General features: G+C 54.9%; 1 protein-coding gene across 2 annotated transcripts; it reads right to left on the bottom strand.

Moving 5' to 3' along the window:
- Window positions 1-1,274: 1,274 nt before the first annotated feature.
- Window positions 1,275-25,900, bottom strand: CIB2 (calcium and integrin binding family member 2). Of its 2 annotated transcripts, XM_047794693.1 has the most exons (6): window positions 25,602-25,754; window positions 16,886-16,920; window positions 6,764-6,875; window positions 5,188-5,335; window positions 2,401-2,596; window positions 1,275-1,948 (listed from the first exon to the last, which is right to left on the bottom strand). In XM_047794693.1, exons 1-6 carry the CDS (start codon window positions 25,650-25,652, stop codon window positions 1,927-1,929), a joined length of 564 nt encoding a protein of 187 aa, XP_047650649.1. In that variant the 5' UTR covers window positions 25,653-25,754; the 3' UTR covers window positions 1,275-1,926. The 2 variants fall into 2 exon arrangements, with proteins under 2 accessions (XP_047650649.1, XP_047650648.1); XM_047794692.1 differs by lacking the exon at window positions 1,275-1,948 and having other exon boundaries at window positions 2,361-2,596; window positions 25,602-25,900.
- Window positions 25,901-26,478: the final 578 nt, after the last annotated feature.

Genomic DNA, 26,478 nt, shown 5'->3' with positions numbered 1-26,478 from the left:
CCTCAGAGGCAACGGTTCTGACCCTGGAGCAGTTGGGCTCCCAGGGATCACCCCCTGGGCCCCTGTCTTCCATTGTAGCCTCATTGTGCAAGCTTGGCAGACCCGAGTCCAACCCCCCTTTGGTGCACATGGGGGGAACTGAGGTCCAGAGAGGTGCAGCAACCTGCTTAAGGTTGCCCAGTCGGTCAGAACCTGGGTAGACACCCCTTCAAAGGCGGGCCCAAGCCTGGTTGCCTGTGTGGAGTCAGCCTGAATGCACTGCTGGGCAGTTTCTGGAGCCAACCAATGGGTGTTTGCTGGCCATCCCTATATGACCAGGTCACCCTTATTGGCCCTCTGTCTCCAGCCAGTCTTGGTCTTCAGGGGTGGCTCTCAGACACCCCCCATGGGACCCAGGCCCGAACTGGTGGCCCTGCCCTCCAAGGAGCCCTTAGGCCTTGCCAAGACACCAGTCTGCAACAGGGCCCTCAGGCTTCTCACTGCAGCCATTCCTTCAGGGCAGCCTGGCTCTTCCTGGGTCCCCTTCCCTCAGCATCCTTCCTGTTCTGTCCCACTTTCCTTCTTACCCACATATCCCCATCTCTGACAGTGAGCAATTGGCCTGCTGCCCCCTGCCCCCGCCCCGCACCCACTTCTCCCAGGCAACTCACCACGCACAGACAGAACATGCAGCCTCCCTCCCTACCCCTTCTGGGCAGGTGGCTCTCTTCCCATTTGTGGGGAAATCCTACCCGAGGCGGCCCCTGGGCTACACAGCCTCTCCCTCTGAGAAATGGGGTGATTAGCATTCCCATCTCACGGGGGGGGGGGGGGGGTTGTAGGGATTGGGAGTGGAGCAGAAGTCTGCTTGAGGTTGTACAGTCACTCACCCTCCTAAGGCAAGCCCAAGCCTGGCTGGTGCCTGGGGTCAGCGTGGGCATGGCTGGGCAGTTTCTGGAGCCAGCCAGTGGGCGCTTGCTGGCCACCCCTGTGGGACCAGGTCACCCTGGGTCCAGCCCTTTGCCTAGTACATGGTTCATGTTCCATAAACGCCCACTGGAACAACCATCACTAGGAGGCAAACGGAAGCAATTTTCGCACCCGCTTTTTGTGGGGCTCACTTGAAGATTTCGGGCACAGCTGTGTCTTCCTCTCAGACACAAGCCCTGAAATAAAAGTTGGTGCCTAAAGTGGGAAGGCAAAGCTTAATCCAGAGAGGGGACGCGTTCACGGTGGGATTTCCAACAAAGGGACCGATGAACACTTCCTAGCCTTGGCCAACACAGAGAACAAGGGGATGTGAAAGTGTTTTACTACCAGGAATTCACAAATCGGTGGACAGCACACACCAGTGAGGATCCCACGCCATTGGGGAGGCGGATGGGGTGGTGCTTGGGACCCGGACAGGGACGGGGACAGGGACAGAGCCCTTGGACTGACCATTCACACTGGGAAAGGTCGGGGGAAGGGGCAGGCGGGGCTGGGGCGCAGCCTGGCTGTGGGCTTTGGAGAAAGATTGCATAGCTCTTTCAAGTCTTGTCCTCTCCATTTTTTCCCCTTCACTTTTCCCTGGGCAGCCGGGGTGCCTGCCCAGCGCTCGGACGCGGCAATAGCCCTGGCCTGGTAGGTGTTCTGCCTTCTCCTCTCAGTGGGGCTGTTTCTGATCGGGAGGGGACCAGGGTGTGAGGAAGGTCGGGGGACCGCGGCAGGGCCTGTGGACGGGGCTTGGGTCCTGTGGCTGGACCACGGGGGCACTGGGAAGGGCCCTGCTCCACACAGCCCCCCCTGCCCTGGTTGAGGATTTTTTGCTGAAAGGGCCGAGGAAATGTTGGTGGGTGTCAACCCCAGAGGCCACCGCTCCTCTCCTGGGGAGCTTGAAGGTCATACTGGTGGAGGCGGCACAGCTGGACAGTCAGCTTCTGGGCCCCTGCAACCTCAGCAATGTCCTCAGATCCGGATGTGGAAAGTGCTGGAAAGAAAGAAAGAGCAAGCAAGGGGTGAGAGACCCTGGACTGGGTGGGTGAGGCTCCTTGCAGGAAGGGCACCCAGGCCCCACGCCCCACCCTGGACAGTTCCTCAAGGAGGATGCAGTGGATGTGCACTGGCCACACAAGGGGAGGGAGGCCTGGAGGACCACGGGAGTCGGGAGCCCAACCCCGATGGAACCAAGGGCCCCGGTCTTTGGTCTTCACCTGAGAGCCTGGCCCTGCTGGGGAAAGAGGACGTGCCAGTCACACGCCAGGGGAGCTGTGCCTGGAACGGGACCTCCTGCCTCGGAGCCCATACAAACCCGCCCAGGGCCTGCTGGGCATCACTGCTCTCGGGAGCAGTGACAGGGCCTCTGCCCCGCGGTTCCCCTGGCGGTGCCCCCCCGCCCCCACTCAGGCCTGCCCTGCCCACGCCAGCCCCTTGGGGTGGCACCTGAGGAAGTCAGGGGCCTTGGCGATCATGTCCTCGAAGTCAGCAAAGCCCAGCTTGCCATCGCCGTCTAGATCGGCCTCCTCAATGACCTTGTCGCACACGAGCACCACCTCGTCCTCGTCCAGCTCTGACTTGGTGAGCCGGGCCAGCGTCAGCTCCAGGTCCTCCTTGCAGATGAAGTTGTCAGTGTTGAAGTCTGCGGGGTGGGGCAGACACTCAGGCCACTCTCGTCCGGGGCTGGTCACATCAGACTCTTCTGCTACCCCCTCTGTGCACACTCTGAAGACACTGGATCCCCATCCCCAGCCCACAGGGACCAAGAGGGCTCACCCACGAAGCACCTCTTAACACGACATTTAACAAATTCAAATTCACAGCCTGCACAAAGCCCCACCATGACACAAGCATGGCCTTGGCCAGAGACACTACGAATGTCTAAATCTGAGGCTTCCTGGGAACGTCCTGGCCTTGCCCCACAATGGACCCTGCGTTTCCTCTGCAGCTAAGGAAACGAAGGCCCAGAAAGGCTGAGTGACCGAATCAAGGTCAGATGGCTGCCTGGAGGGGAAGCTGGGGTTCTGACTGGGGCCTGTTTGATGCTAAGACCCATGTTTCCTACCCTGCACCATGCTGCCTCTGGTCCCTGAGCCAGGAGACTTACATGTCCCTTAGAGAAGCCCTGTGGCTGGCTTTTGTGCATGCAAAACAGAGTACCTGGTTCGATCCTACTTGGTAAAAGGCACTACCACTGCCCACAGCAAGATGTTCAGAGGGCCGAGCCACGCACAGACTCATCACAGGGATGCCAACACTCTTCTGAGTGTTTTGCTTACTTTTAAATTCTTTTTCTGTCTTTTTTTAGGGCCGCACCCACAGCATACGGATGTTCCCAGGCTAGGGCTTGAATCGGAGCTACAGCTGCCGGCCTACGCCACAGCCACAGCCACAGCCACGCAGGTGATGGCACTTCCTAGACATAAGCACTCCTCCTACCCACTGGCCAAACCCTGGCATGCATGGCAGTGATGAGGAGAGTAACTGCCACTGCGAATATGCATATGCACCATCTCATTTAATTCTCAACACAAGCCTATTCAATGGGTACAAGGAAAGGGCACAGATGGGGAAACAGAGGCTTGGAAAGGACGAGTGACCTGAAGTCACATCCCTGGTCAGTATGGGACCCCAGAGCCCAAGCTCTTAAGTAACATCCCCCCACTGGCCTGTCAATGCCCCTGGGCAGGCACCAGGTAGGATTCAGCTCTGTCCTCCCAGTGGCACCTCTGCTCTCCAGAAAGGTGTGCTGGCTAACTAGCTGGCTGCTTCCATTCTTGTAGCGTTGGCAAGATGGGGATCCCTGTGCCCATGTTATATGAGGAGACTAAGCAAGTGGGCGACCTTTGTTGGAGGTCAGGCCCCAGTTCCCCTAGCACCAAACCTCAGGTCCCAGTTGCCTTTCTCCACACCACCCTCAAGTCCAGGGGGGGCAGGGGAACTCTGGCCACTCTTCACCTGGCCCCATGCTCTGTACTCCCCTTTCTGGAAGACTGCAGCCCCTCCCAGGAGCAATGCTGTAGGGTCCAAGATGCCGTGGGGTCCAAGGCTGGGGGATGATGCGTGGAATTTGAGAAACTTTTTACTTGAATCTCGCAGGCGTGTTGTAGAGGGTAAACAAGGTGGGTACAGTGCTTCAGAGGTACAAACACAATATGAGGGCACAGATGTATGCAGATCAAAGTCCCCTGAAATACACCTGTAACTACAAGGAGTTCCCTGGTGGCTCAGCAAGTTAAGGATCTGGTGTCGCTGCTATGACTTGGGTTAGATCCCTGGCCCAGGAAATTTCACATGCTGTGGGTGCGGCCAAAAAAAAAAAATTAGATGGTGACCAACGTAACAACTACAAAATGAAAAAAAAAAAAAAAAAAGCCCATTAGGCCCTGTTGTTTGGATCCCCTGGTTGATCAAAGATGTTGGGGACAGCAGGTTTGTCTGTGGCTCCTCTGGCCTCAGATGGGTCCCAGCCTCTCCCTGGGCCTTAGGTCCCCATCTGAGCACTGTTTGAGGGACAGCAGTCAAGCTGGCTGTCAGACTCCTGAGCTCTATAGCATGTGAAGTTTTCCCTCCTATCCCTGTAGGAGGAACCAAGGGCTTTGCGGGTGCCCAGTGCCCTCTGGTGGCCACTGGGACAGCTGGCCCTGGGCTGGGCTGGGGCAAGGTGAGTCCACCCTACCTCTGGCAGCAAGAGGGGGCAGGGCTGGGAGCCTCCCTCCCAGCCTGCCCTCTGCCAGTCTAGCTCCTCCAGTTCACACCTCCAGGATGCCAAGTGATCTTTCTAGAACATAGAGCTGCCTGGCCTCACCTGAAACCTGGCAGCGGTCCCCCAACTCCTTGGCTGGCTCCTCGCAGCCCAGCCCCAGTACCCTCTCCAGACTCACCCCATCATGTTCATCTCCCAAGCCCGGTGCTTCTGCCTCCCTGAGTTCTCCACAGGCAGCTCCACCTAGAGGTGTGCCTGCCCCCATTCTCCTCCTCTTGTCCTTGGGTGGCCCTGCTGAAATGCCACCACGGGTGATTGTCCTCCTGTTAACTTCCTCCCTCCTCTGCTCTCAGGACCCTGCAGGTGTCTCTGCTGCACTATCTGTCCCCATTGGCCACTGCGCTGGACAAGCCCTCTTCAGGGTGTCCTTGGTGTCCCCGACGTCCCCAGGGTGGGAACCAGCAGAAACTAGGTGGCCTACGAATGCCACCTGCAGCAGTGCAGCCCCTCCCCGAGGCCCTCCTTACCGTAGATCTTAAAGGCATAGTTCGCCTTGAGCTCGCGGGGAGCCGACTCACAGAGCACGGAAAACATGTCCACAAAGTCGTTGAAGGTGAGGTTCCCCGCCCCGTCCTCAGAAAAAGCCTCCACGATCCTCTCCTTGAAGGGATTCTCCTGAAAAACAACCACAGCCATCACCATGGGTGTAAGTTTACTGGGAGGATCCTGGGGCCGGACGGCTACGCCCAACGTGACCTTGGATCAGCGATCTGATTCCGCTGAGCCTCAGCTTGCCCATCTGTAAGATGGGGATAATAACTGCTCCTGCCGAATGGGGCTGTGAGAGGGGTGAATGAGGTAGAGTATGTAAGCTGTTGGTCGGAGGCCTGGCACCAGTGAGAGCTCTGCCAGTGTTCTGTCCTGTTACATGGTTCAGATGAGCAGAGAGCTCAGCAGAGCCGAGGTGCGCCCCCTGGAGGCAGCCCCTCTTCTGAGGCAGCAGCAGGGATTCGTCCCATTGCCCAGGAAACACAGGGAAGCTCCCGTCCTGACCTGGAAGAGAAGACAACCGCCCAGCGCCTGGGCTGCCCTCAACTCAGGCTGAGCTCACAAGAGACAGAAGCGGGGCCCCAGAGGTTGGATAACTGGGCTGGGACCGGCAGCAGGAGGCAGCCCCCAGGCCAGCAGTGCCCCTGCTCCTATACATTCTCTTGGACCAGCCCAGGAGGTGGGGGCCCTGCCAACAAGTCCCTGCTCTGATTGCTGCTCACTCGGGACCCACTCTCCTGACGCCCTCCACCCCAGCTGGGCCAGCACTGGGCTACCCCACCCTGTGCCCAGCCCAGGCCAGCACAGGGGGCTCAGAGACAACCCCACGGTTCCCTCCCCAGTGCCTCTCACCCTCCAGTGATTCTCTGGGCCTGGGCTCAAGCCCCTCTCTAGCCAGGCTGGTCACTTGTCCAGGGCTGAGCCTGCGGCTCCCTGTCCCTCAAGACTGAGGTCACACAGGAAAACAGGCCCCAAGTGGATGCCGTGTGAATCCCAAGTGGATACCCAGACCCCAGGGTCACACACCTGAGGCCCGGAGAGGGGCTATATGCAAAGTCCCATAGCAAGGTAGGCTGTGCCCCCAATTCCCAAACCCTTTCTTGCTTGGAGTGTGCTGTATGTGTATTATAGGTGAGGAACTCGTGACATGAAACTTTCATGTCAAACATTATCTGTGGTCTGAGAACTAACAGCATCAGCTTGTTAGAAAAACTGAATCTTAGGCCCTACCCCAGACCTGAACCTGATGAAATCCATGGGTGATTCCTGTCTGAGAGGGGAAGCTGTGGCTGACCCGCCTGTGAGAGGCCACAGCCATGCAAGGAGGAGGCTGAAGAATTACCGTAAAACACAGACACAAACAAGGTCTGCCAAGGACAGCAGGCTGGCCACTTAGCAAAGGGGCAAGCGGCTGAGCACAGGCCAGCAGCCCTGAAGAGTGTAAGGCACCTCTGCTGCCCGGCCCATGCGGAGGGGCAGAGTCCCCAGACCCTCGGCCCACCCTTCTCTAGCTGCTTCCCCTTCTCTGCCCCGCAGCAGCGGCCTCTCACGTACCCGGAGCTCCGGCATCTGGATGATAAGGCTCATGGGCACGTGGACGATGGGGCTCTTCCTGTAGTCCATCGGGACGAGGTTGGGGGCCAGCTCATAGAACCGTGCATGTAGCCTTCGAGGGAAGCAGAGAAATAGTGTGGAGGGGGTGCAACCTGGGCTCCCCACTCGCCCTGCGGCCCAGTGCTGCCCAGCCTGCACCTCGGCTTCCCACGCTGGAGACCCCCTTTGGCCAGGGGCCTCGGGGGACTGTCTGCTCTGCCCACAGGGTGTGGGATTTGCGAGGGAGGCAAGTTCTGTGCTAATAACCAGGCAGTGTCCTGGCCATTCCCACCACCGCTGCCACCCCTGCCATCCCCCTACCCCCGTGGGCCTGCAACCCGTGTTCCTTCCTCTTTAGGCTTGAATTAAGTGCTTTGTATGTGCCAGGCATTTTAGCTCTTTAAATTTCTTCCCCATGATGCTGCAGACAGATGCACTGAGACCCCAGTTTAGAGCTCAGCAAACAGGCCTGAAGAGGTTGAAAGTGATTTCTCTAACACCACAGAACTAGGAAGTCTCAGGCATCGAGGCTGGAAGCCAGGATCAGAATTCCAGAGCAGAAACCCTTTTTCTTTCTTTCTTTTTTTTTTTTTTGGTCTTTTTAGGGCCACACCTGTTGCATGTGGAAGTTCCCAGGCTAGGGGTCCAATCAGAGCTGCACATGCCAGCCTACACCACAGCCATAGCAAAATGGGTCCAAGTGGCATCTGAGACCTACACCACAGCTCAGGGCAACACCATATCTATGACCTACTAAATGAGGCCAGGGATTGAACCCGCATCCTCATGGATCCCAGTTGGGTTCATTACCACTGAGCTGCGATGGGAACTCCAGAGCAGACACTCTTAACCCCTCCTCCCCATGTGGCTCCCCACTCCTGACAATCTTGAAACTCTGGCCCAGTTTGCTGCCCCTGACCCCAAGCCAGGCCCTGAGGGCTGGGTCTCTGGAAGGGCTCCCAGAAGCCCACACATCCTGGGAAGCCCCTGCGAATGGCCCATGGGCAACCTCTTTTCATCTGGGAGCCGGCCCTCTTTGCTGGAGGATCAGGTGCACAGCTCCCTTCTGCCCTCTCGCCTTGCTCAGGAGGCCCTGGAACACAAGGCTCCCCCCCCCCCCTCCCCTGCATGCTGTGTGGACCCTCAAGGGCATGACACTGTCTCAGCTGGAAGGCCCTCCTCCATTAGTCGGTCCTCTCCAGCCCTGTGTCCCCTTGTCCGGGTCTCTGACATCCCAAAGCACAGCCCTCCCCTCCCACCTCTAGGCGGGTACGAATTAGGTTCAGATGAAACTGTGTGCATGAAGTGCAGCCAGATGGGGGGACAAGTGGCCAGGCAGTGACTGGGCACTGTGGTAGGCAATCTGCCCAAGGTAAGGCCTAGGGCTGCTGGGGGCTGGACTGAGAGGTGACCACACATCTCCTGGGGCCCACCTGCCTTGCAACCTCAAGGCCAGATCAATCCTGGTCTTCTTCTAAGCAGCATGACCCTGTGACGTGCTCCCGGGGTCATCCTCAGCAGGCCCTTCGGCACAGCCACCCAATCCCCCATCAAGTTCCACCCAACTCCTGTCGCCCTGCTGCCCAGTGCTCTCCAGTGGACCATGGAACTACTTGCTCAGCTCACACAGGCGACGTTAGCCACCGTTTAGGGAGTGCCCACTCTGTGCCAGACTTTGAGTTAATCCTCTGGGTACTAATCTTCTCAATTGAATCCCCAAACCACCCATGAGGAGGTGGGGAGAGTCCTCTCCCCACCCTGCCCATTGCTCAGGTGAGGAAACTGAGGCTCAGGGGGTTAAGCGTCTGCCCAGCTTCCAGAGCCAAAAGTGACGGGGCCATCCCCACCCAGGCCAGCACATCACAGAACCTGGTTCAAAGCACCTTAGGGCAAAGCAAAGGCCACGTGCCCACTCGGCCAGTCACGAGGCCCCTGTAAAAGGGTCTGAAATCCCAAGGAAGCTCCAAGGCTTGGAAACAGAGAGCTGGAGAGAAAAACCCCAAACCCTGTCCTTTGGGTGAAAGAGGGCCAGCCGATAACAGAGGGAGTGACAGAATCAGGCTGCAACCCTCCACAAGGGGGCGCGCGAGGACTTTCTTTGCTCTTATTTTCATCATTGAAGGAAAATCTGCCCTTTTTTACACTGTCCCCAAACATGGAACCAAGACTCTGTATCATCATTTCTGCATCTGATTTCATGTGCTTTAGACAGGGCCATCATATCTGCAATGGGAACATTTCCCACTTGACACTGACGTACTGGAATGCGATGAGTGTTTGGGGGGGCGTTGGCTGACACCTCCAAAGTTAAGGGGGTGGCTGCAGCAGGAGCCTGAAGTCAGACTAAGGCTGGGGCCCTGTTTACACCTCTCCTTTGCTGCGTGGCCATGGGCACGGGGTGAGCCCCCCGGAGAATAAATTTCCCTATGAGTGAAATGGGGATTTCCTACCCTCCTCACACTTGTGTGGGTTAAAAAACCACCTGGCCCTCAACTGGTAGCTATTAGCCTGCTGCCTGTCGGGTTAGGGGCTCCCTGGAAGAAGGGGATTTGGGAGAAGGGATGTGGCTACTGATGGAGTTGAGGAGGTAGGTGTCTTCTGGGGTGGGAGGCCAGCATCTGTCCTAGGACAAGGAGCTGTTCTGAGACTATGTCTAAAGTGATACTGGATTTTTAAGATTTGTTTTTTAAAATGTTATGGCTGCATCCATAGCATAAGGAAGTTCCCCGGGCCAAGGACTGAATCCAAGTCACAGCCGTGTCCTATGGCACAGCTGTGGCACACTGGATCTTTTTTAACCCACTGTGCCAGGCTGGGGATTGAACCTGCACTTCTGAAGCCACCAGAGCCACTGCAGCCTGAATCTTAGCCCACTGCGCCACAACAGGAACTCCTGGACTTTTTTTTTTTTTTTTTTTTAAGGAAAACTCCAGGAGAATTTGGAAAGATGAACCACTAAGGGAGAAATTCTAAAAACTGTCCAGAGAACTGCATTTCTGTTACCCCTCCTCCCAGTACAGGGCATTACTGAATTCAAGATTTATATGTTAGTCCTATCATAAGCCCCAGAAGCAGAAATAATGCCTATGCTACTTGAACTATTTCAGAGCATGGGGCGAGAAAGTAAAATCCTCCCAGTTTATTTTACGAAGTTAGTAAGAACACTGCTACCAGACCTTAGCTGGTAACACCCCAAATGGACCAATGGCACTGAGACATACAGATGCAAAAATCCTAGCACCTATTAGTAAGTCAGGTCCAACAGCATTTGAAAGAGTAACACATTTGGGACCAAGGAGGACTTATTCCAGGAACGCAAGGATGGAGCAATATTTAGAAATCTATGACTATAAATTGCATTAATATGCAGGAAAAAATACTTTGATCAATTTGATAGTTGCATTTATGATAAGATGGTTGTATGGAAAATTTCAGAAAACTCTGAAAAGTATATACCACGTTTACACTGATGGTCTCTGTGAGGCAGGAGTGGAGAGGGGTGATAAGAGGGAGGTGACTTTCATTTATTACTTTACCTACTTCTGAATTGTTTGAGGTTTTAGAGGGTTTTTGTGTTGCTTTTTAGGGCCATACCTGTGGCATATGGAGGTTCCCAGGCTAGAGGTCAAATCAGACCTACAGCTGCCAGCCTACACCACAGCCACAGCCACAGCCACGCCAGATCAGAGCTGCATCTGCAACCTACACCACAGCTCACATCAATGCTGGATCCTGAACCCACTGAGAGAGGCCAGGGATTGAACCCACAACCTCATGGTTCCCAGTCGGATTCGTTTCTGGTGTACCACGACAGGAACTCCTAGAGTATTTATTAATAAACATAAAAAGTATTTTTAAAGTATACATTAATTCTTGTCAATAAAAACTGAAAATCCTTAGTCATACGGAAACAAAAGGATACGGGCTACCTCCAGTCAACACCCAACATTATAATTAAATGATGAAGGACTCTAAATGATAAAGTATCATTATAATTAAATGATAAAGTACTATCCCATGAAGTGGGATGCCCACCATCACCATTACTATAAAACGTTTCCTCTGTGAGTGTTAATGTAATTAGGAACATAAAATCGTATATTTAAATACTGGAATGGGGAAGGCAAATTATTATTTGCTGGAAAACTAAAAATTATCAGTTTAAAAACTGCCTCAATGAGAAAGAGCTCAGTAGCCCTTCTATACAATAGCTTTTCTATCAGCATCTGCCTATTTAAAAACGTTATATATGGAGTTCCCATTGTGGCGCAGTGGAAATGAACCTGACTAGGAACCATGAGGTTTTGAAAGGTTCGATCCCTGGCCTCGCTCAGTGGGTTAAGGATCCAGCAGTTGCCGTGAGCTGTGGTATGTCTCAGACATGGCTCGGATCTGGCGTTGCTGTGAGCTGTGGCGTAGGCTGGCAGCTACAGCTCCAATTGGACCTCTAGCCTGGGAACCTCCACATGCTGCAGGTGCAGCCCTAAAAAGACAAAAGACCAAAAAAAATTATATAAAAAAGATCTAATTCACAACATGAAAAAAACCCCAAAACCACTAAATATAAAATAAATACAAAGTGTATACAAAGAAAACCATAAAACTTTACCAAAGGATGGAAAATATTTAGGGAATAAGATAACTTTCCTGAAAGGCTTACTACTATAATGATGGCCATCCTCTCTTCATTTTCCTATAAAATGAATGGTCTTAATTTAAATCTGCAAAAGATTTGAGAATTTGCCAACCTAATTCAAAAGTTTGTTTGGAAGAATAAATGTAGGAGACTTGGTGGGGGGGAGTAGTGGGATGCTGAAAAGTACCTGGGGGAGTTACTGCTGTGGCACATCAGGATCAGGCATCTCTGGAGCACTAGGACACAGGTTCAATCCCCTGCCTGGCACAGTGGGTTAAGAATCCAGCGTTGGGGAGTTCCTATTGCGACTTAGCAGTAACAAACCTGACTGGTATCCATGAGGATGTGGGTTCCATCTCTGGCCCCACTCAGGAGGTTAAAGATCCCGCACAGCTGTGAGCGGTGATGTAGGTTGCAGGAGTGGCTTGGACCTGGTGTTGCTGTGGCTGTGATGTAGGTCGGCAACTGTAGCTCCGATTTGACCCTTAGCCTGGGAACTTTCATTTGCTGCGTGTGTGGCCCTAAAAAGCAAAAAAAAAAGAATCCAGTGTTGCCACAGCTGTGGCTTAGGTCATAACTGCAGGACTCAGGTCTTATCCCTGGCCCGGGAATTTCATATGCTGTGGAGTGGCCAAAAAAATAAAAAGAGTAACTGAGGAGATGTTTGCCCCATCAAATTTTTTTTTTTTTTTGGTCTTTTTAGGGCCGCATCCATGGCATATGGAGGTTCCCAGGCTAGGAGTCCAATCAGAGCTGTAGCTGCTGGCCTACACCACAGCCACAGCAACAGGGGATCCCAGCGGTGTCTGTGACCTACACTGCAGCTCACAGCAACGCTGGATCCCTAACCCACTGAGCGAGGCCAGGGATCGAACCCACGTCCTCACGGATACTAGTCGGTTTCATTAACCACTGAGCCACAACAGGAACTCCCCATCAAATGTTAAACCATAGTTTAAAGCTAGAATAAGTAAAACCACATGGACTCTGGTGTAGAAGAGGCAGATCTGAATATAAACGAGAATCAGTTCATGACAAACAGCATTTGACATCAGTGGGGAGCAGATGGATTCTTTTAGAAGTCCACATTCAAGTCCAGCTTTCACATAAAACAACTGAAGTAAATTAGAGTATTTAAAATTTAGTTGCCAACATTAATAAATTCAATGATTGTACACAAAAACCCTGGATTTCTTGGCCACTTTGGGCCTGGATTTCCCCAAGGCCATACCAGCAGGAGCCCCAGAGAATCTATTTCTACAGATCCCGGTCCTACAACATTCCCACATGGCTTCATTTATTTGCAGTGCATGTTGGCCCCTGCGGGTAGCTGAGTCTGAGACCCTTGAGATATTCGATAAACAATGTGATAATGTAACAGCCAATGTGACTGAGAAAGTAGGGGAATGCAGACCACGGCCGCTGGTTCAAAACCTCTGGAGGGCAATCTGACAACAACAGAAACGAATCTGACTCAGTGGAAAAGAATCTGACTAGCCTCCACGAGGATGCAGTTTCCATCCCTGGCCTTGCTCAGTGGTTTAAGGATCCGGCGTTGCTGTGAGCTGTGGTGTAGGTCGTAGATGCGGCTTGGATCTGGCGTGGCTGTGGTTGGGGTGTAGGCTGGCAGCTGTAGCTCCGATGTGACCCCTGGCCTGGGAACCTTCATATGCTGTGGGTGCAGCCCTAAAAAGACAAAAAAAGGAATGTATTCTAAAGACATAATCCCAGAGCTGCGAGTTACATGTCATATTGTCACAAGGATGTGCACTGAAGCGCTAAATTATAACGGTGAAACGCTGAAAATCTAAATGTCCAGTTACATGAGTTGAGGAGGGGGTGAGATCATTTTTAAAATCTTACCTATTTTTACAAGTTGCCTACGGAAAAGCAATTTAAAGCAAATGACAGGAAAACCTGATCCAAATTTCCGATAAACACACACAGAAGAAAAATACTGGAGTGATTTATACCCAATGGCTAAATATACTGAGATATTTCTAGGTGGTAGGATGACAGATAATTTTTTGTTCTCTTTTGGCTAGCTTTATTTTCTAAGTTTTCTACAGCTGTCACGTGTCACGCGTGAAATCAAACATTAAAAGTAATGAAAATAGGAGTTCAGTGGTTAACGAATCCGACTAGGAAGCATAGGTTGCGGGTTCGATCCCTGGCCTTGCTCAGTGGGTTAAGGATCTGGCATTGCCGTGAGCTGTGGTGTAGGCCGCAGACGCAGCTTGGATCTGGCAATGCTGTGGCTGTGGTGTAGGCTGGCGGCTACAGCTCTGATTCGACCCCTAGCCTGGGAATCTCCATGTGCCACAGGAACGGCCCTAGAAAAGACAAAAAGACCCCCCCCACAAAAAAAAGAAAAAAAAGAAAATAGATTATAAAGAGTTTTCAAAGGGTTGAGAAAATGCAATAAAGTAACAAGTAGGCCAACACTGAGGGCTGCGAAATGGGCCTGTCTGTGCTGAGGGGCCAAGCCCGGGGCACAGGCTAGCCGGGGGCCGGGGGAGTTACCTACAGGAAAGGTGGCTGAATGGGGGACTCCTCCCTCAGGCTCAGCGTCAGGGAGGAAAAGCTGCGCCCTGGGGAGCAACTGGATCCCCAGGGTGGCAGGGGGTGGGGGGGTGCCAGTGCGTATCTATGACTTGGTGTCACTGACCCGAGGTTGCCAGCGAGCTGGGCCCCAAGCTGCAAAGAAGAACCTGCTCCTCACGTTTCCCCCTCGCCATCTGCTCAGTACTCAGGGCACAGCTCACCCAGAAAACCATCTGGGTGGGGGTGGGGTGACAGCGCTGGGAGGCCCTTGGGAGGAGGGCCCTGGCCCCAGCGCCTGGCCCTGCTGAGGACCTGCTGTGTTGCTGGCCAGGTCCTCGCTTCTTGTCCTCACTGGGCTCGGGACCTTGGCTGTCCTGCCTGGACCTGAGTGTGAACAGGGGAGAAGGCATGCCTGGCAGGGATGGTCCGCCTCACCAGCCCTCGCTGGGGCCCAGAGAGAAGGTTGGAGAAAAGCGAGGGGCTGAAACTGGAACCCAGCAATTGTGACCACACCTGGTCCCTCCAGGGCAGGCAATCCCACACGCTATCTGGCCTTATGACCCTTTCTGAGTGTGGATGAGTGGGCGACAAAACTCCAAGCCCCCTGTGCTGTGTCACTCTGGCCCTCCCAGCCACGGGGGCCTGTGGGAAAACAGCTCCAGGGCCACTGCTATCCCCTTGCTGCAGACATGACAACTCAGACAAGGCAGGAGCTACACAGTAGGGACCAGGTCCCAGGGTTCCTGCTCTGGAACCTGCCCCAGTGGGGCTTTGCCCCACCCCGCACCCCCAACATGACCACTTCACAGAAAAAGCACTGAGTCCCATCCCTTGGTCCCCAATAGTCCTAACACAGGGGTGGGGCCCGCAGGAACAAGGCAGGGGGGACTTGGGAAGGGTGTCCAGCTGCTGGGGGGGCATGGCTTTCCCCCCGTCTTTAGACCCTTGGCCTGGGTTGAGCTACAGAGCCCGGGGCCCTGAAAGATGCTGAGCTGGGCAGGGCAGGGCTGTGGGAGGCCAGGAATGCTCCTGTCCCTGCTCAGACCACCCACCTGCCTATGACTGAACATTTGCCAAGAGACCAGGGTCACCCCCAAGGCCTACAGCATTGGATCCAAGTCCTGGCCTGGCCTCTGAACCACCCTCCTCCTGCTGCTCTCAGGAAGACCACGGGGTGGGGCGAGGTAGCGGGGAAGGGGGTCTGTGTCCTTGATTCCCCTGCTCCTCGTCTGGAACGTTCTCCCCTTGGCCAGTGCTGCCCATCCTTCACCCACACACTCTAAGTGCTCCCTGGTGACTAACAGGTGCTGTGCCCAGTGCCAGGCATTGGGAGCCTCTGTCTCGCCTGACTTCCAGTCCAGGGGAAGCTGGGGGACTTCCAGTCCAGTCCACAGAGCCCCCTAAAAGCCTGCAAAAGCAGCTGCATGAGAACTGGGGTGCAGGGAGTTGGGGGCTACAGAATGGATGACTCTGGAGTGGGTCCTGGAGGATGAACGGGAATGCAGTGGGAAGATGAGAAAAGGTGCTCCAGGCAGCAGGCGGCCAGCGCAAAGGCCTGGAGCCAGCTTTTGCCGCCAGTGCAGCAATGGTGGTGGGCCTCAGAGGACCAGCAGCCTGGGCCCGGCATCCACAAGGTGGGAGGTCAGGATGCCAGGAGCTCCCTGCTGCAGAGGACAAATTAGGATCTGTGCCAAGAGCTCTGAAAGGTAGGAAGGGCCACAGGAATGCCAGGGGCAATAGGGGTGACAGCCGTGGTATTACAGTTCTGAGAACTTTCTGTCCAAGTGGGAAACCCGCCCCGCACCTCACTCAACCTATAGACCAAATTCTGTTTATCAATCCCCACACCTTGGCATTCCTGCCTCTCAGCAATGCTACGAGGGTTTTAATAGAACAAACAGAGGCTCAGCAAGGCTCCAAGCGTGTCCAAGGCCAGAGCTGGGAAGTGGGAGTAGAGCCCAGGTCTGCAGATGCCAAGGCCTGGAGGCTTTGGCTGTCACCCTGCCTCTCCGAGGTGACAGGAGCGGGTGTCCCTGCCTGCCCAGGGGACAGGCAAGGAAGACCAGCTTGGGCAGAGGGGAGAGACCGAGGGACACTGTCTGGGCAAAGTGATGAAGGCAACAACAAACCCCAGCTCCTTTGGGAAGCTGTAACAGGCTCTAGCCCCAGCCTGCCCATCGACCTCCAGGGAAAGTGATCCTGAAACCTTGCTAGCTTTTACTGCCACCTGATAGCCCAGGAAGGGGCACCCGGCAAGGCCCTTGGGACCAAGTTTCCTGGCATTCTATGAGTCCTGCTCAGCGTCTGGTCCTGGGGTGACTCTGAGGCTGCCCACCCCCTTCACCTCTCCTGTCTAAGCGCCCCCCACACACACACACACAAGAAATGGACTGTCCTGCAAAGGGAAGACATCCCCCGGTGGACAACTCAGGGCAGTGGGGGCACTGCCTGTCATGCCCCTGAGTTTTGGAGCTCCCAGGACTGGGCGGACCTCAGAGCCAGAGCCAGAGGGCTTGTAGGGACCCCTTGTCTAACAGACAGGGAGCCCCTAGCATGACAGGTCCCAGGGTGCAGGAACCAGTGAGGAGCCTGGAGTCAGAGGCCAGGTCTTCAGCCCCCCGGCTGGATGACTATGGCCAAGTTGCTAAGCCCCCATGTGTAAAGCAGCTAAAAGGATTCTCCTGTTACAAGGGGAGAGTGAGGATTAAATAAATGAAAAATGTTCCTGACACTAAGCAGACATCCCGATTCCTGGCAGAAGGATCCGGGCCAGGGAGGGGTGGGAAGATCTTCAGTTCACCCAGCAGCCTCCTCAGCTATTGCAGCGCCCCCAGCCCAGGGTCCCCGGCCCCACCCTCCCCCAGGCCCAGCTCCAGCGGGGGGGGCACAAACGCCACACTTACTTGAGGATGTCCTTCTTATTGAAGAAGGTGCAGTCCTGCAGAAGGAAGACACACATGCAGTCAGTTGTACGGCCCCCAGACCACTTCATTCCTCCCTCAGGACCACACAGGAGCAGCCGGTCCAGGACTGAGCGCAGCCAAGTCACCACCACCAATCCCCAGCCCAGCCCATTGTGGGAAGCAGTCTCATGGGTCCCGAAATTGCCCCTGAAGCTTTCGACCTGAGCCAAGGAAAGGAGCGCACAGCGTGGAGGGCTGGGAGGCAGATGGAGTTCAGAGGTGGGGCCAGGGGACACCACGGGGAAGTGATGTGTAATTCCTTCTGCGTGTTCCTTTCACATCATTTGAACCAATCCTCAAACAGCTCTATGAAACAAGTATAGATATTTCACAGAAGGGCTTATTAAGGCTCAGAGATGTTAAGCAATTTGCTCAGGAGTCAGGACTGACAGGACACCCCATGCCCAGCTGAAGGGGGCACTGTCCGCATTGCAGCCCCTGAGGCTGGTGCCTCACGGAGCTGTGGGTGGTGTGTGTCCTGAGCGGCTGCAGGCAGCAGCCCTGTGCTCAGAGACGGAGAGCTCCAGGTACACACACTAGGGAACCAGCAGCATCTAATTGGCACCTGAAACCCCAGGAATAGATGAGGTCGCAGAGGGAGGAGGTGGACAGGCTGGGGGTGAGGAAGGAACAGGGTGAGGAAGAGGGAGGAACTGGCAGCATCAGGGCAGAGGGGGACCTCCAGGTAGGCATGACTTGGGGTGGGGGCAGCACTTGGTCCTGAGGTCACCCAGGTTATAAGTGCATCTTGGGGGTCCTGCCTTCGTCCTGCCTCCCACGGTCACAGCTCTGCCCACAGCGTGGCGGGCCTGGTGATGACAGCTGCTGTGCCAGGCCTCGTGGGAAGGAGGGAGGTGAAAAGGACCCAGCACTTTGTAAAAGGTCCAACCATGCAGGGGTTCAGGGCTGATCCCTGCCGTTTGGGTCTTCTGCCTTTGCCTGTTGTCGCAGCATGAGGGAGCCCAGAGCCAGAGGCGGCGGGGCCTCCTGGGGTGGTATGTCCACCGACTGGCTCTGACAGGGGGCTCATGGCCGCAGCGCGAGCTTGCAGACGGCCAGGCTTGCAGGGGAGGAGCCCCGGAGCCCTGGACTGCACACTGAGGAGGGCCTGAGAAAGGACACCTGCAGGACACACGTCTAGGGTTTTCCCTGCGCTCCGGAAGGGGAGCCAAAGACAGGAGAGTGGGTGACAATTTCCAGGCCTCAGTGAGCACCTGAGCCATGTGCTGCTCAGTGGGAGTCAGACAGACTAAGGACTCCCCCTCAACACACACACACACACACACACACACACACACTGCTGGGAGGACAGACTAAAAGACCCCCCCCCCCCCGCAACACACACACACTGCTGGGAGTCAGACAGACTAAAGACCGCCCCCAACACACACACACTACTGGGAGTCAGACAGACTAAAGACCTCCCCCCGCAACACACACACACACACACACATACACACACACTGCTGGGAGAAGGACAGACTAAAGACGCCCCCCTCCACACACACACACTGCTGGGAGTCAGACAGAATAAGGACCCCCCCCCCCAACACACACACACACGTACACACACACTGCTGTGAATCAGACGGAATAAGGACCCCCCCCCCCCTGCTGCCTTTGCCCTTCTTGGAAACACAGGGGCTTCTACTGGGGGGCTAGGCTTTCCGCAACAGCTTCTTTGTAGGAGCTGGAAGAGGCTCCAGGCTGGGGAAGCAGTGCCCCCTCCCCACCCAGGGCAGAGAACACCCTGCCTCACAGGCTGGGGACCCTGTGTGCTGACCTCTCAGCAGGCCTCAGGACGGAGGAGCAGGCAGCAAAGGCCGCCTAGCTGGGCCTTCCAGGTGCAGACCGATCCTGGCCTCATGGCTAGTTCTGTGGCCTGAAAAGCTGCCCAGCGAGAAGGGCCAGGGTGCTCCCAACCGGGTGATCGGGGTGTCGGAGGAACTGGGAATGGAGAGACGTCCTGCTTCTGCTCTTTCCCCACCCTAACTTCTTCCCTCTCCCCCCTTCCCTCTCTCCTCTCCTCTCCCATCCCCTGGTTTGGAAGGAAGTACCTGGGTCCTGACCTAAGGGGTCTACTGGCAACATGCGAAAGCTTCTCACATGACCCTAGTTTCCTATCCCAACTCCTTACCTCTGTCCTCATCAAGGGTCCTCCAGGTGCGGTTCCTGGACCAGCAGCATCAGCCTCACCTGGGAACTCAATGGACATTCAGATTCCCAGGCACCTCTCCAGACCCACAACCAGAAACGCTGGGGGCGGGGCCCAGGAACCTGCATTTTAACAGTCCTCCCAGAGATGCTGATGCTTGCTAAAGTGTGAGGTTCACTGCTCTAGAGCAGAATCACCTGGGCAACTGCTTAGACACCCTGGGCCCCCTCCCACGACCACTGACGGACTCCAGATCAATGACATCAGCAGCCCTAAAGGTGGATACAGGCATCAGCCGTTTCCAGAACCATTGTTTGCAACGTGCAGCCCAGGCTGAGGACCACACCATGATCAGTCTGTGATTACCATGGGCTGGTCCCTGGGGGCTCTGAATATCCAATTTTGTTTAATCCTCATCACTAGCCATTGTGAGGGGGGAGGCATTATCTCCCCATTTTATAGATGGGAAAACTGAGGGTCAGCAAAGTTGAATAGCTCACCCTAAGCTGCACGCTGCACACGCAGAACAAAGGGCTGGGCTAGAACTCAGGCCTATGCAACCACTGCCCATTGACCGTAAACCGAGCTGCAGTCCACCCAGGACCATTGGACACCCACCACTCCATGTCCTGCTGCTGCTGGGTATTCCCATGGCTGGTACATGGTGCATGGGCAATACAGGCTGATGGAATGAGAGAACAGACATTCCATATAAACCTTCCACAGCAGTTACATGATCATTTCACTGGCTGGGGAATATCTTTTTTTGTTTGTTTTCTGTCTTTTTAGGGTCATACCCACGGCATATGGAGGTTCCCAGGCTAAGGGTTGAATTGGAGCTATAGTTGCTGGCCTACACCACAGCAACGCAGAATCCTTAACCCACTGACCAAGGCCAGGGATCGAACCTGGGTCCTCATGGATGCTAGTTAGGTTCATTTCCACTGAGCCACGACAGGAACTCCTGGATGGGGAATATCTTACTGAAGCATCAGCCCTGTATAACCTCACCTTTCTCCTATGTCTGAACATTTAGCCACAGCTGTTTCTAGGTTTTCAACTTTATCAATCAAGCTGCCATGAACCTGCTCCCTGACTGATGTCTTGCTTTTTCTCCTGCTGACTTATTTCCCTGGAACCACCCTAGGGAGGCAGCTCACAGGGGAGTAAGCAACATGGCAAGTGCCTTAATAACTTCACAGGACTCCGAGTGGCTTGGCAGAGGAAAAGATGTAGCAGTCAGATTCAAATTCTTATCTTGCTTTGGACCCTTAGGCAAGTCATTCTTCTTTTTGAGCCTCAGTTTAAGCATCTATAAAATGGGGATAGTGCCTCTCTGAAAGGGGCAGTGACAAGAGCAAATGAGGTAAGAAGCAGGAAGCCTATAGGCCACAGGTTCCCTCCCTATTTTGTGCAACAGCTCCACCCACCATCCCAGGTCCCAGAGGCATTCCTTTAGAGTGCACAGCTCTGCTCCCACTCTGAAGACACCAAATAAAAACCCCGCATCCAGGAGTGCCCGTCATGGAGCAGTGGAAACAAATCCAACTAGGAACCATGAGGTTGCAGATTTGATCCCTGGCCTCGATCAGTGGGTCAAGGATCTGGTGTTGCCATGAGCTGTGGTATAGGCCGGTGGCTAAAGCTCTGATTAGACCCCTAGCCTGGGAACCTCCATATGCCGTGGGAGCGGACCTAAAAAGCAAAAAAAACAAAAACAAAAAAACAAAAAAAACCAACCTACATCCATGATGGAGGATAATGTGAGAAAAACAATGTACGTGTGTGTGTGTGTGTGTGTGTGTGTGTGTGTGTGTGTGTGTGTGACTGGGTTATTTTTGCTGTATAGTAGAAAATTGACGGAATACTGTAAACCAAGTATAATAGAAAAAATAAAAATCATTAAAAAAAAAAAAAGAAAAACCTGTATCCCTCCATATTCTCAGCTTCTCAGAGAGCTGGTGCCACAAGGTCTGCAGGAATTCCTCATTAAACTCTCATTAAACTCCACTGAGAACAAATGCCTTGTCACTGCCTGGCCCCTGACAGTTCACAGGGGCAGGTCTTCAGGGGAGTGTCTCAGCTCAGGTTAGGGTCATGAGGGCTGGGAGAAAGGGAAGGAGGGGGCCTAGTCCAGGAGAGGTGGGCCCTCGGGATTCTGGCAGGCCACGCTTTTACAGCAGAAGCTTGGGTGTTAAGCCAGTTAAAGCTGGAGTTCCTGCTCCAAGGCCCTGTTCATCCTATTCGCTCACCTGGAGTGGCTTCCCCACCTTTCCATGGCAAGCGGCGTGTCCAAACCCTTTCCATGCTCCAACCTCCACTCCAGGGTACTCTGTCCAGGTAGCCTCCCTGCCTCCCATCTCACACATACCTGACTTGCCTGTGCCCGTGGTCACCAGCCGAGCCACAACCGCCCCAGCTGGAGTGGACCCTCCATCCAGCTGCGCCAGCTCAGGCCTTAGCACCACCTGGCTGACTATCACACAGCTAAAGTGATCCCCACAAGGGCTCGGTGACACAAGCACAGCAGGGTTAGTGGTTATTCCCATTGGAGAGGTGGGCATACTGAGACCCAGAAGGGAACCAGGGCTTACTAAGCCCTACAGTATCAACGGCCCAGCCATGACTTGAACCCAGGACTTAAAAATCCCTGGAGTTCTTTGCCCTCCTTAGAGCCATGAAAGTATTCATTCATTCATTCAGACAATATTCCCCACTGCCTCTTCTGTGCCTGGGCAGAGACACACAGGAAGGGGGACAGAGTGTAAACAGACAGTGATGAGTGGGTATAAACCATGCTGTAGCCGCAAGAAGGGACTCTGCAGAGGGCATCAGGGAGCCTGTCCCAAAGAGGTGAGGCCTGGTCTTAACAGAGAGATGAGCCAGACGAGGCTGCTGAAGAAGTGAGGGGAGGGCACCAGGAGAACCAGGGCGGAGGTGAGGCCATGCTTGGCTAGAAGCCCTTCAGTGGGCCTGGAAACTGAGGTGCCACGGGAGGGACTAAGAATGAGGCTGGAGCCTGGCTGAGTCCAGCTCTGCTCTGCACTCCGCTCAGGCCCTTATCTCATGGCACCAGAGTTACAGGGAGAGGAGAGGGTCACACCCATGTTTTAGAAAGATCCTTCATGTCCTTGACCCTGCATTTCTACCCCAGGCGTTCATGACCCACAAAGGGACAACTCCCAGAGGGCCTCCCACAGCAACAGGGGATTGATTGGTTAATAGACACAATACCACTCCTGGTCCAGGGATTCTTTTTAAAGAAAAAAGTTATTTTATTTTTACCTTTTATTTTTTTCTACTGTGCAGCATGGTGACCCAGTTACACATATATGTATATATTCTTTTTCGCACATTATCATGCTCCATCATCAGTGACTAGACACAGTTCCCAGGGCTACACAGCAGGATCTCATTGCTAATCCATTCCAAAGGCAATAGTCTGCACCTACTAACCCCAACTCCCCGTCCATCTCACTCCCTCCCTCTCCCCCTTGGCAACCACAAGTCCATGATTTTCTTTTCGGTGGAAAGGTTCATTTGTGCTGTATATTAGATTCCAGATATAAGTGATATCCTGGGGTATCTGTCTTTCTCTTTTGAAAGAAGTTGTTTTACAACCATGATGCGCACTGTGTCCATTGAAAGCAAATGGGAAAGAGGGAGAAGGACTGCGGCAGCAGCCACACCTTTAGTCCACCTGAAACAGAGGAGGCCTGGCCTGCAGCCCTGGCTGTGGAGGGTGAGGAGGGGGTCCCCAGGGGAGCCTCCCCGAGAGGCTGTTACAGAACTAGTTCTTAACAGAAAATATGGGTGCTGGGAGAGCAGAAACCAGCTGGAAGAGCAGCTGGGGGGTCCTGGGGAAGCCAGTGAGCCCTTGGTAGTTTGAGGGGTCTAGGGGATGGATATGGAAGGCAGAGAGATGGTCTGGGAAGAAATTTGAACTCTGAGAATCTCTGGCACCTGGGAAATGGGGAAGAGGGCAGGAAACTTGGGATCAGTTGGGGGAATGGGTGGCTATTCCTCGGGGGGTCACCCCCTGAAGGCCCTGGCTGGCTAAAGAGTGCCAGGGAGGGATGCATGAGGCTCTCAGGTTTCACAGCTCTCGTTTCTCCCACCAAGCCCAGCATCTGGCAAAGGATCAGAACCCAGCACTGGGCCTGATTCTGAAGGGTAACTCAATGCCAGACTGGTCTGAGTGGGAACCCAGGCTCCCCACCCACCCGGGGCTACACTTCTGAGCCTGGTCTACCTGCTTGCCTGGGCCCACCTCCAAGCCTTTATCCAAGCTGTCCCTTCCGCCTGGACCCTGGGCCCTGATGGGCAAAATCCTACCTATCTTTCAAGGGACTGTGCAAGTGCCACATTATTTCTGTGCCAGGCTGAGGATGGAACATGCACCTCCTCAGTGACGAGCTGCTACAGTTGAATTCTTTTTTTTTGTCTTTTAAGGGCCGCACCCGCGGCATACAGAAGTTCCCAGGCTAGGGATCAAATTGGAGCTGCCACTGCTGGCCTACACCACAGCCACAGCAACACCGTGTCTGCAACCTACCCCACAGCTCAGGACAAAGCCGGATCCTTAACCCACCGAGCAAGGCTGGGGATTGAACCCGCATCCTCATGGATACTATTCAGGTTCTTAACCCACTGAGCCATAATGGGAACTCCTGCAGTAGAATTCTTAACCCCCTTCGTCACAGTGGGAACTCGGCTGCATTGTTTCTGAACCTACCAGTCAGAGCAAAGCCCCCTCCCTCCTGGCCACCCACTGCCCCCATGACCCTCCCCTAGAGGACACTCACCCCCTGCCTCTCACTGGAGATGAGGGTCTGTCTCTGCAAACAGTGAGAGCCTTGGGGACAAAAAGCACACACAGTCCTCACGCTCAACGAAAGGAGTGAGCCTCGGATTCACCCTGCCTGGGCAGAGCACTGAATGGCTTCTCAGCCTTTGTTTACTGTACTGTAAAATGGGGCTAATAATCCACCTCCGTGTAATGATCAAAGGAGTTGACACATAGAGAGCACCCGTTACAGTGCTGGGTATGCAGAAGGCGCTCCGTGAATGTGGCACCCCCATTCCTTCTTAGAGCCTCTTGTGGAGCTGAGAAACCTGTGTTATTGACAACCAGGGCTTCCAAGAGGCCCTTTTTCTCCTGGAAGGGTCTTTATTTCACTTGTGCCCACATCAGAGGACCCACACTTCAAGCTTGATTCCAAAATAAATATTCACAATGGCAACAGGCAGCTGTGGACACCCTGCTGGTGCTCATCTGTCCCAAGCACCCTCCACACGGGTGACAACATAATCCAGCCCCTCTGCCTGGCAGAGTCTACAAAGAGGCATCAGAGTCAGGCCCCGGAGGATAAGTGAGATCATTTGGAGAATGAGGAGTGGCCTCCCAGAGCACCAGCAAAGAGAGGGAGCAAAGAGCCTGTGTGTCAAGGGACCACAGACAGTTCTGGGGTGGCTCAGTGAATGGTGCACGGAAGGGGTCTGGGCAGGCTGGCTGGGGCTCTGGGCAGGTCAGGAGGTTGGGCTCCATCCTGCAACCAGAGAGAGTCTGTATATGGGTGGGAGGACAGTGAGGTCTGGACAGCTGCCTGGCTCTGGAGCCAAAGGGACCTATAAGGGTCTAAGGGGGTGGCTGCTGGGGGTCCAAGAGAACCTGGAGAGGTGACCATGTAAGACTGGTACCTGACTTGTCTTTTTTTTTTTGCTTTTTAGGGCAGCACCCGCGGCATATGGAGATTCCCAGGCTAGGGGTTTACTTGGAGCTACAGCTGCCAGCCTACACTACAGCCACAGTAATGTGGGATCCGAGCTGTGTCTCTGACCTACGCCACAGCTCAGGGCACCGCCAAATTCTTAACCCACTGAGCGAAGCCAGGGATCGAACCCGCAACCTCACGGTTCCTAGTCGGATTTGTTTCCTCTGTGCCATGACAGGAACTCCCTGACTTGTCTTCTTGCTCCAATTATTTCCATGCTGGGGCCAGAGGGTGACACCCCCATGGATAACAAGATGCCCCCAATCTAGAAGGGCTAATGCACTTCACTGCCAACCCTGCTCATTTCTTCTGCTTTACAGAGAATCAAGCTCATGGGCTGCTTCCCAGACTTTGGGGGGTGGAGAGGTCCTTCCTCCAGCCTACGTGTAATGACTCCATCTCCGCGCCAAGGTGGGCGCTGGGATGAGTGGTTGGGGGGTGGGGGTTCGCGTCCGGCTTGCGGCCAAGAGCAAGTAGTCTGAATGGGAGAGAGAGATAAAAGAACAAAGCACGCTAGAATCTTCTAACTGGAAAGCACTCTCATTCCTCGGGTGGGGAAACTGAGGCTCGCTCGGAGAAGTCACCGGCCCAAGGTCACGCGTGGAGCGGAGGGCAGAAGCAAGGTTTGAACCCCGTGAACTGGCTTTCGGGAGGCCTCGGCAAGCGACGGGAAAAGAGGGGAGGGGCCGAGGGGCGCCGCTTCTGGGACCCGGGCAGCCAGGCTCACCTGGTAGTTGTCCAGCTGCTCTTCGGTGAAGATGGTCTGCTTGTTCCCCATGGTGGCCGCGGCGCCGTCGCTCGCCCGCCGGGGCGCCGCCTTCCATCAGCGGCCGCCGGAGCCCCGCGCCCGCGGCCCTCGCCAGCCCCGCGGCGGGCAGCGTCCGACGGCCGCCGGACCCGCAGCCCCGCCCCGCCGCGCCCGGCTGCCCACCCAGAGGGGGCGGGGCGGGAGCCTGGGAGGCTGGGAGCCCGCCCCGAGCGGCGGGGACTCCGCCCCGCGGCGGGAGAGGGCGGGCGCCGGGCTCCCCACCGGAGCGCGCCCAGGGACCGCCAGAGGGCGTTCTGGCGCTGGAGGCGCTGCCCGGCCGGTCTAGCACCAGTGCCTGCGTCGGCTGGGCGGACCCAGGAACTTCCGGCCGCCAGGGCCCCATTGGCGCCGGCTGAGAGTGTGCACCTCGGGCAGATCCATTCGAAAGGTGCAGTGGAGGCTAAGGCATGCTTGGCGCCCCTTGACGTGGGCGGGGGTCGTCAGCGAGGTGCAAGGGGAGAGCCCTGGACTATGAGCGCGGGGATGGAGCCGGGGCAGCTCTGCTAGCATCTCACTCGCGACCTTCGACGCCGTCCCTCCTCGGAAAAGGAGAGGGTCAATCAAGATGACCTCTAAGGCCCCCCTACCGGGCCAGGCCCGGGGAGGTTGATCTGCTTTTGACTGCTACCTGGGCAGAGTACCTCAGGCCCTCTGGGTCTCTTGCAGAGGAGGATAGTGTTTGCTTGCCTTCTTTGAGCCCTTGGATACAAACTTGAGAACATTTAAATGACTTACTGTGTCCAGAGATCCTTCCGGCAAGTCTTTTAAGCAAATGCTATGCATGCAGCAAGGGGGG

This window comes from Phacochoerus africanus, chromosome 9 (genome assembly GCF_016906955.1).
Source record: "Phacochoerus africanus isolate WHEZ1 chromosome 9, ROS_Pafr_v1, whole genome shotgun sequence".
Lineage (NCBI taxonomy): Eukaryota > Metazoa > Chordata > Mammalia > Artiodactyla > Suidae > Phacochoerus > Phacochoerus africanus.
The sequence above is the reverse complement of the archived record's forward strand: the minus strand, read 5'-3'. Positions and strand labels throughout refer to the sequence as shown.

Excerpts from the sequence above, each read along its gene's own strand:
- CIB2 (XM_047794692.1), bottom strand. The coding sequence starts at position 25,652 with ATGGGGAACAAGCAGACCATCTTCACCGAAGAGCAGCTGGACAACTAC. Across the intron at positions 6,876-16,885 it reads AATAAGAAGGACATCCTCAA|GCTACATGCACGGTTCTATG; the intron begins GTAAGTGTGGCG and ends CTTCCCTCGAAG. Across the intron at positions 2,597-5,187 it reads CTATGCCTTTAAGATCTACG|ACTTCAACACTGACAACTTC; the intron begins GTAAGGAGGGCC and ends CCCACCCCGCAG.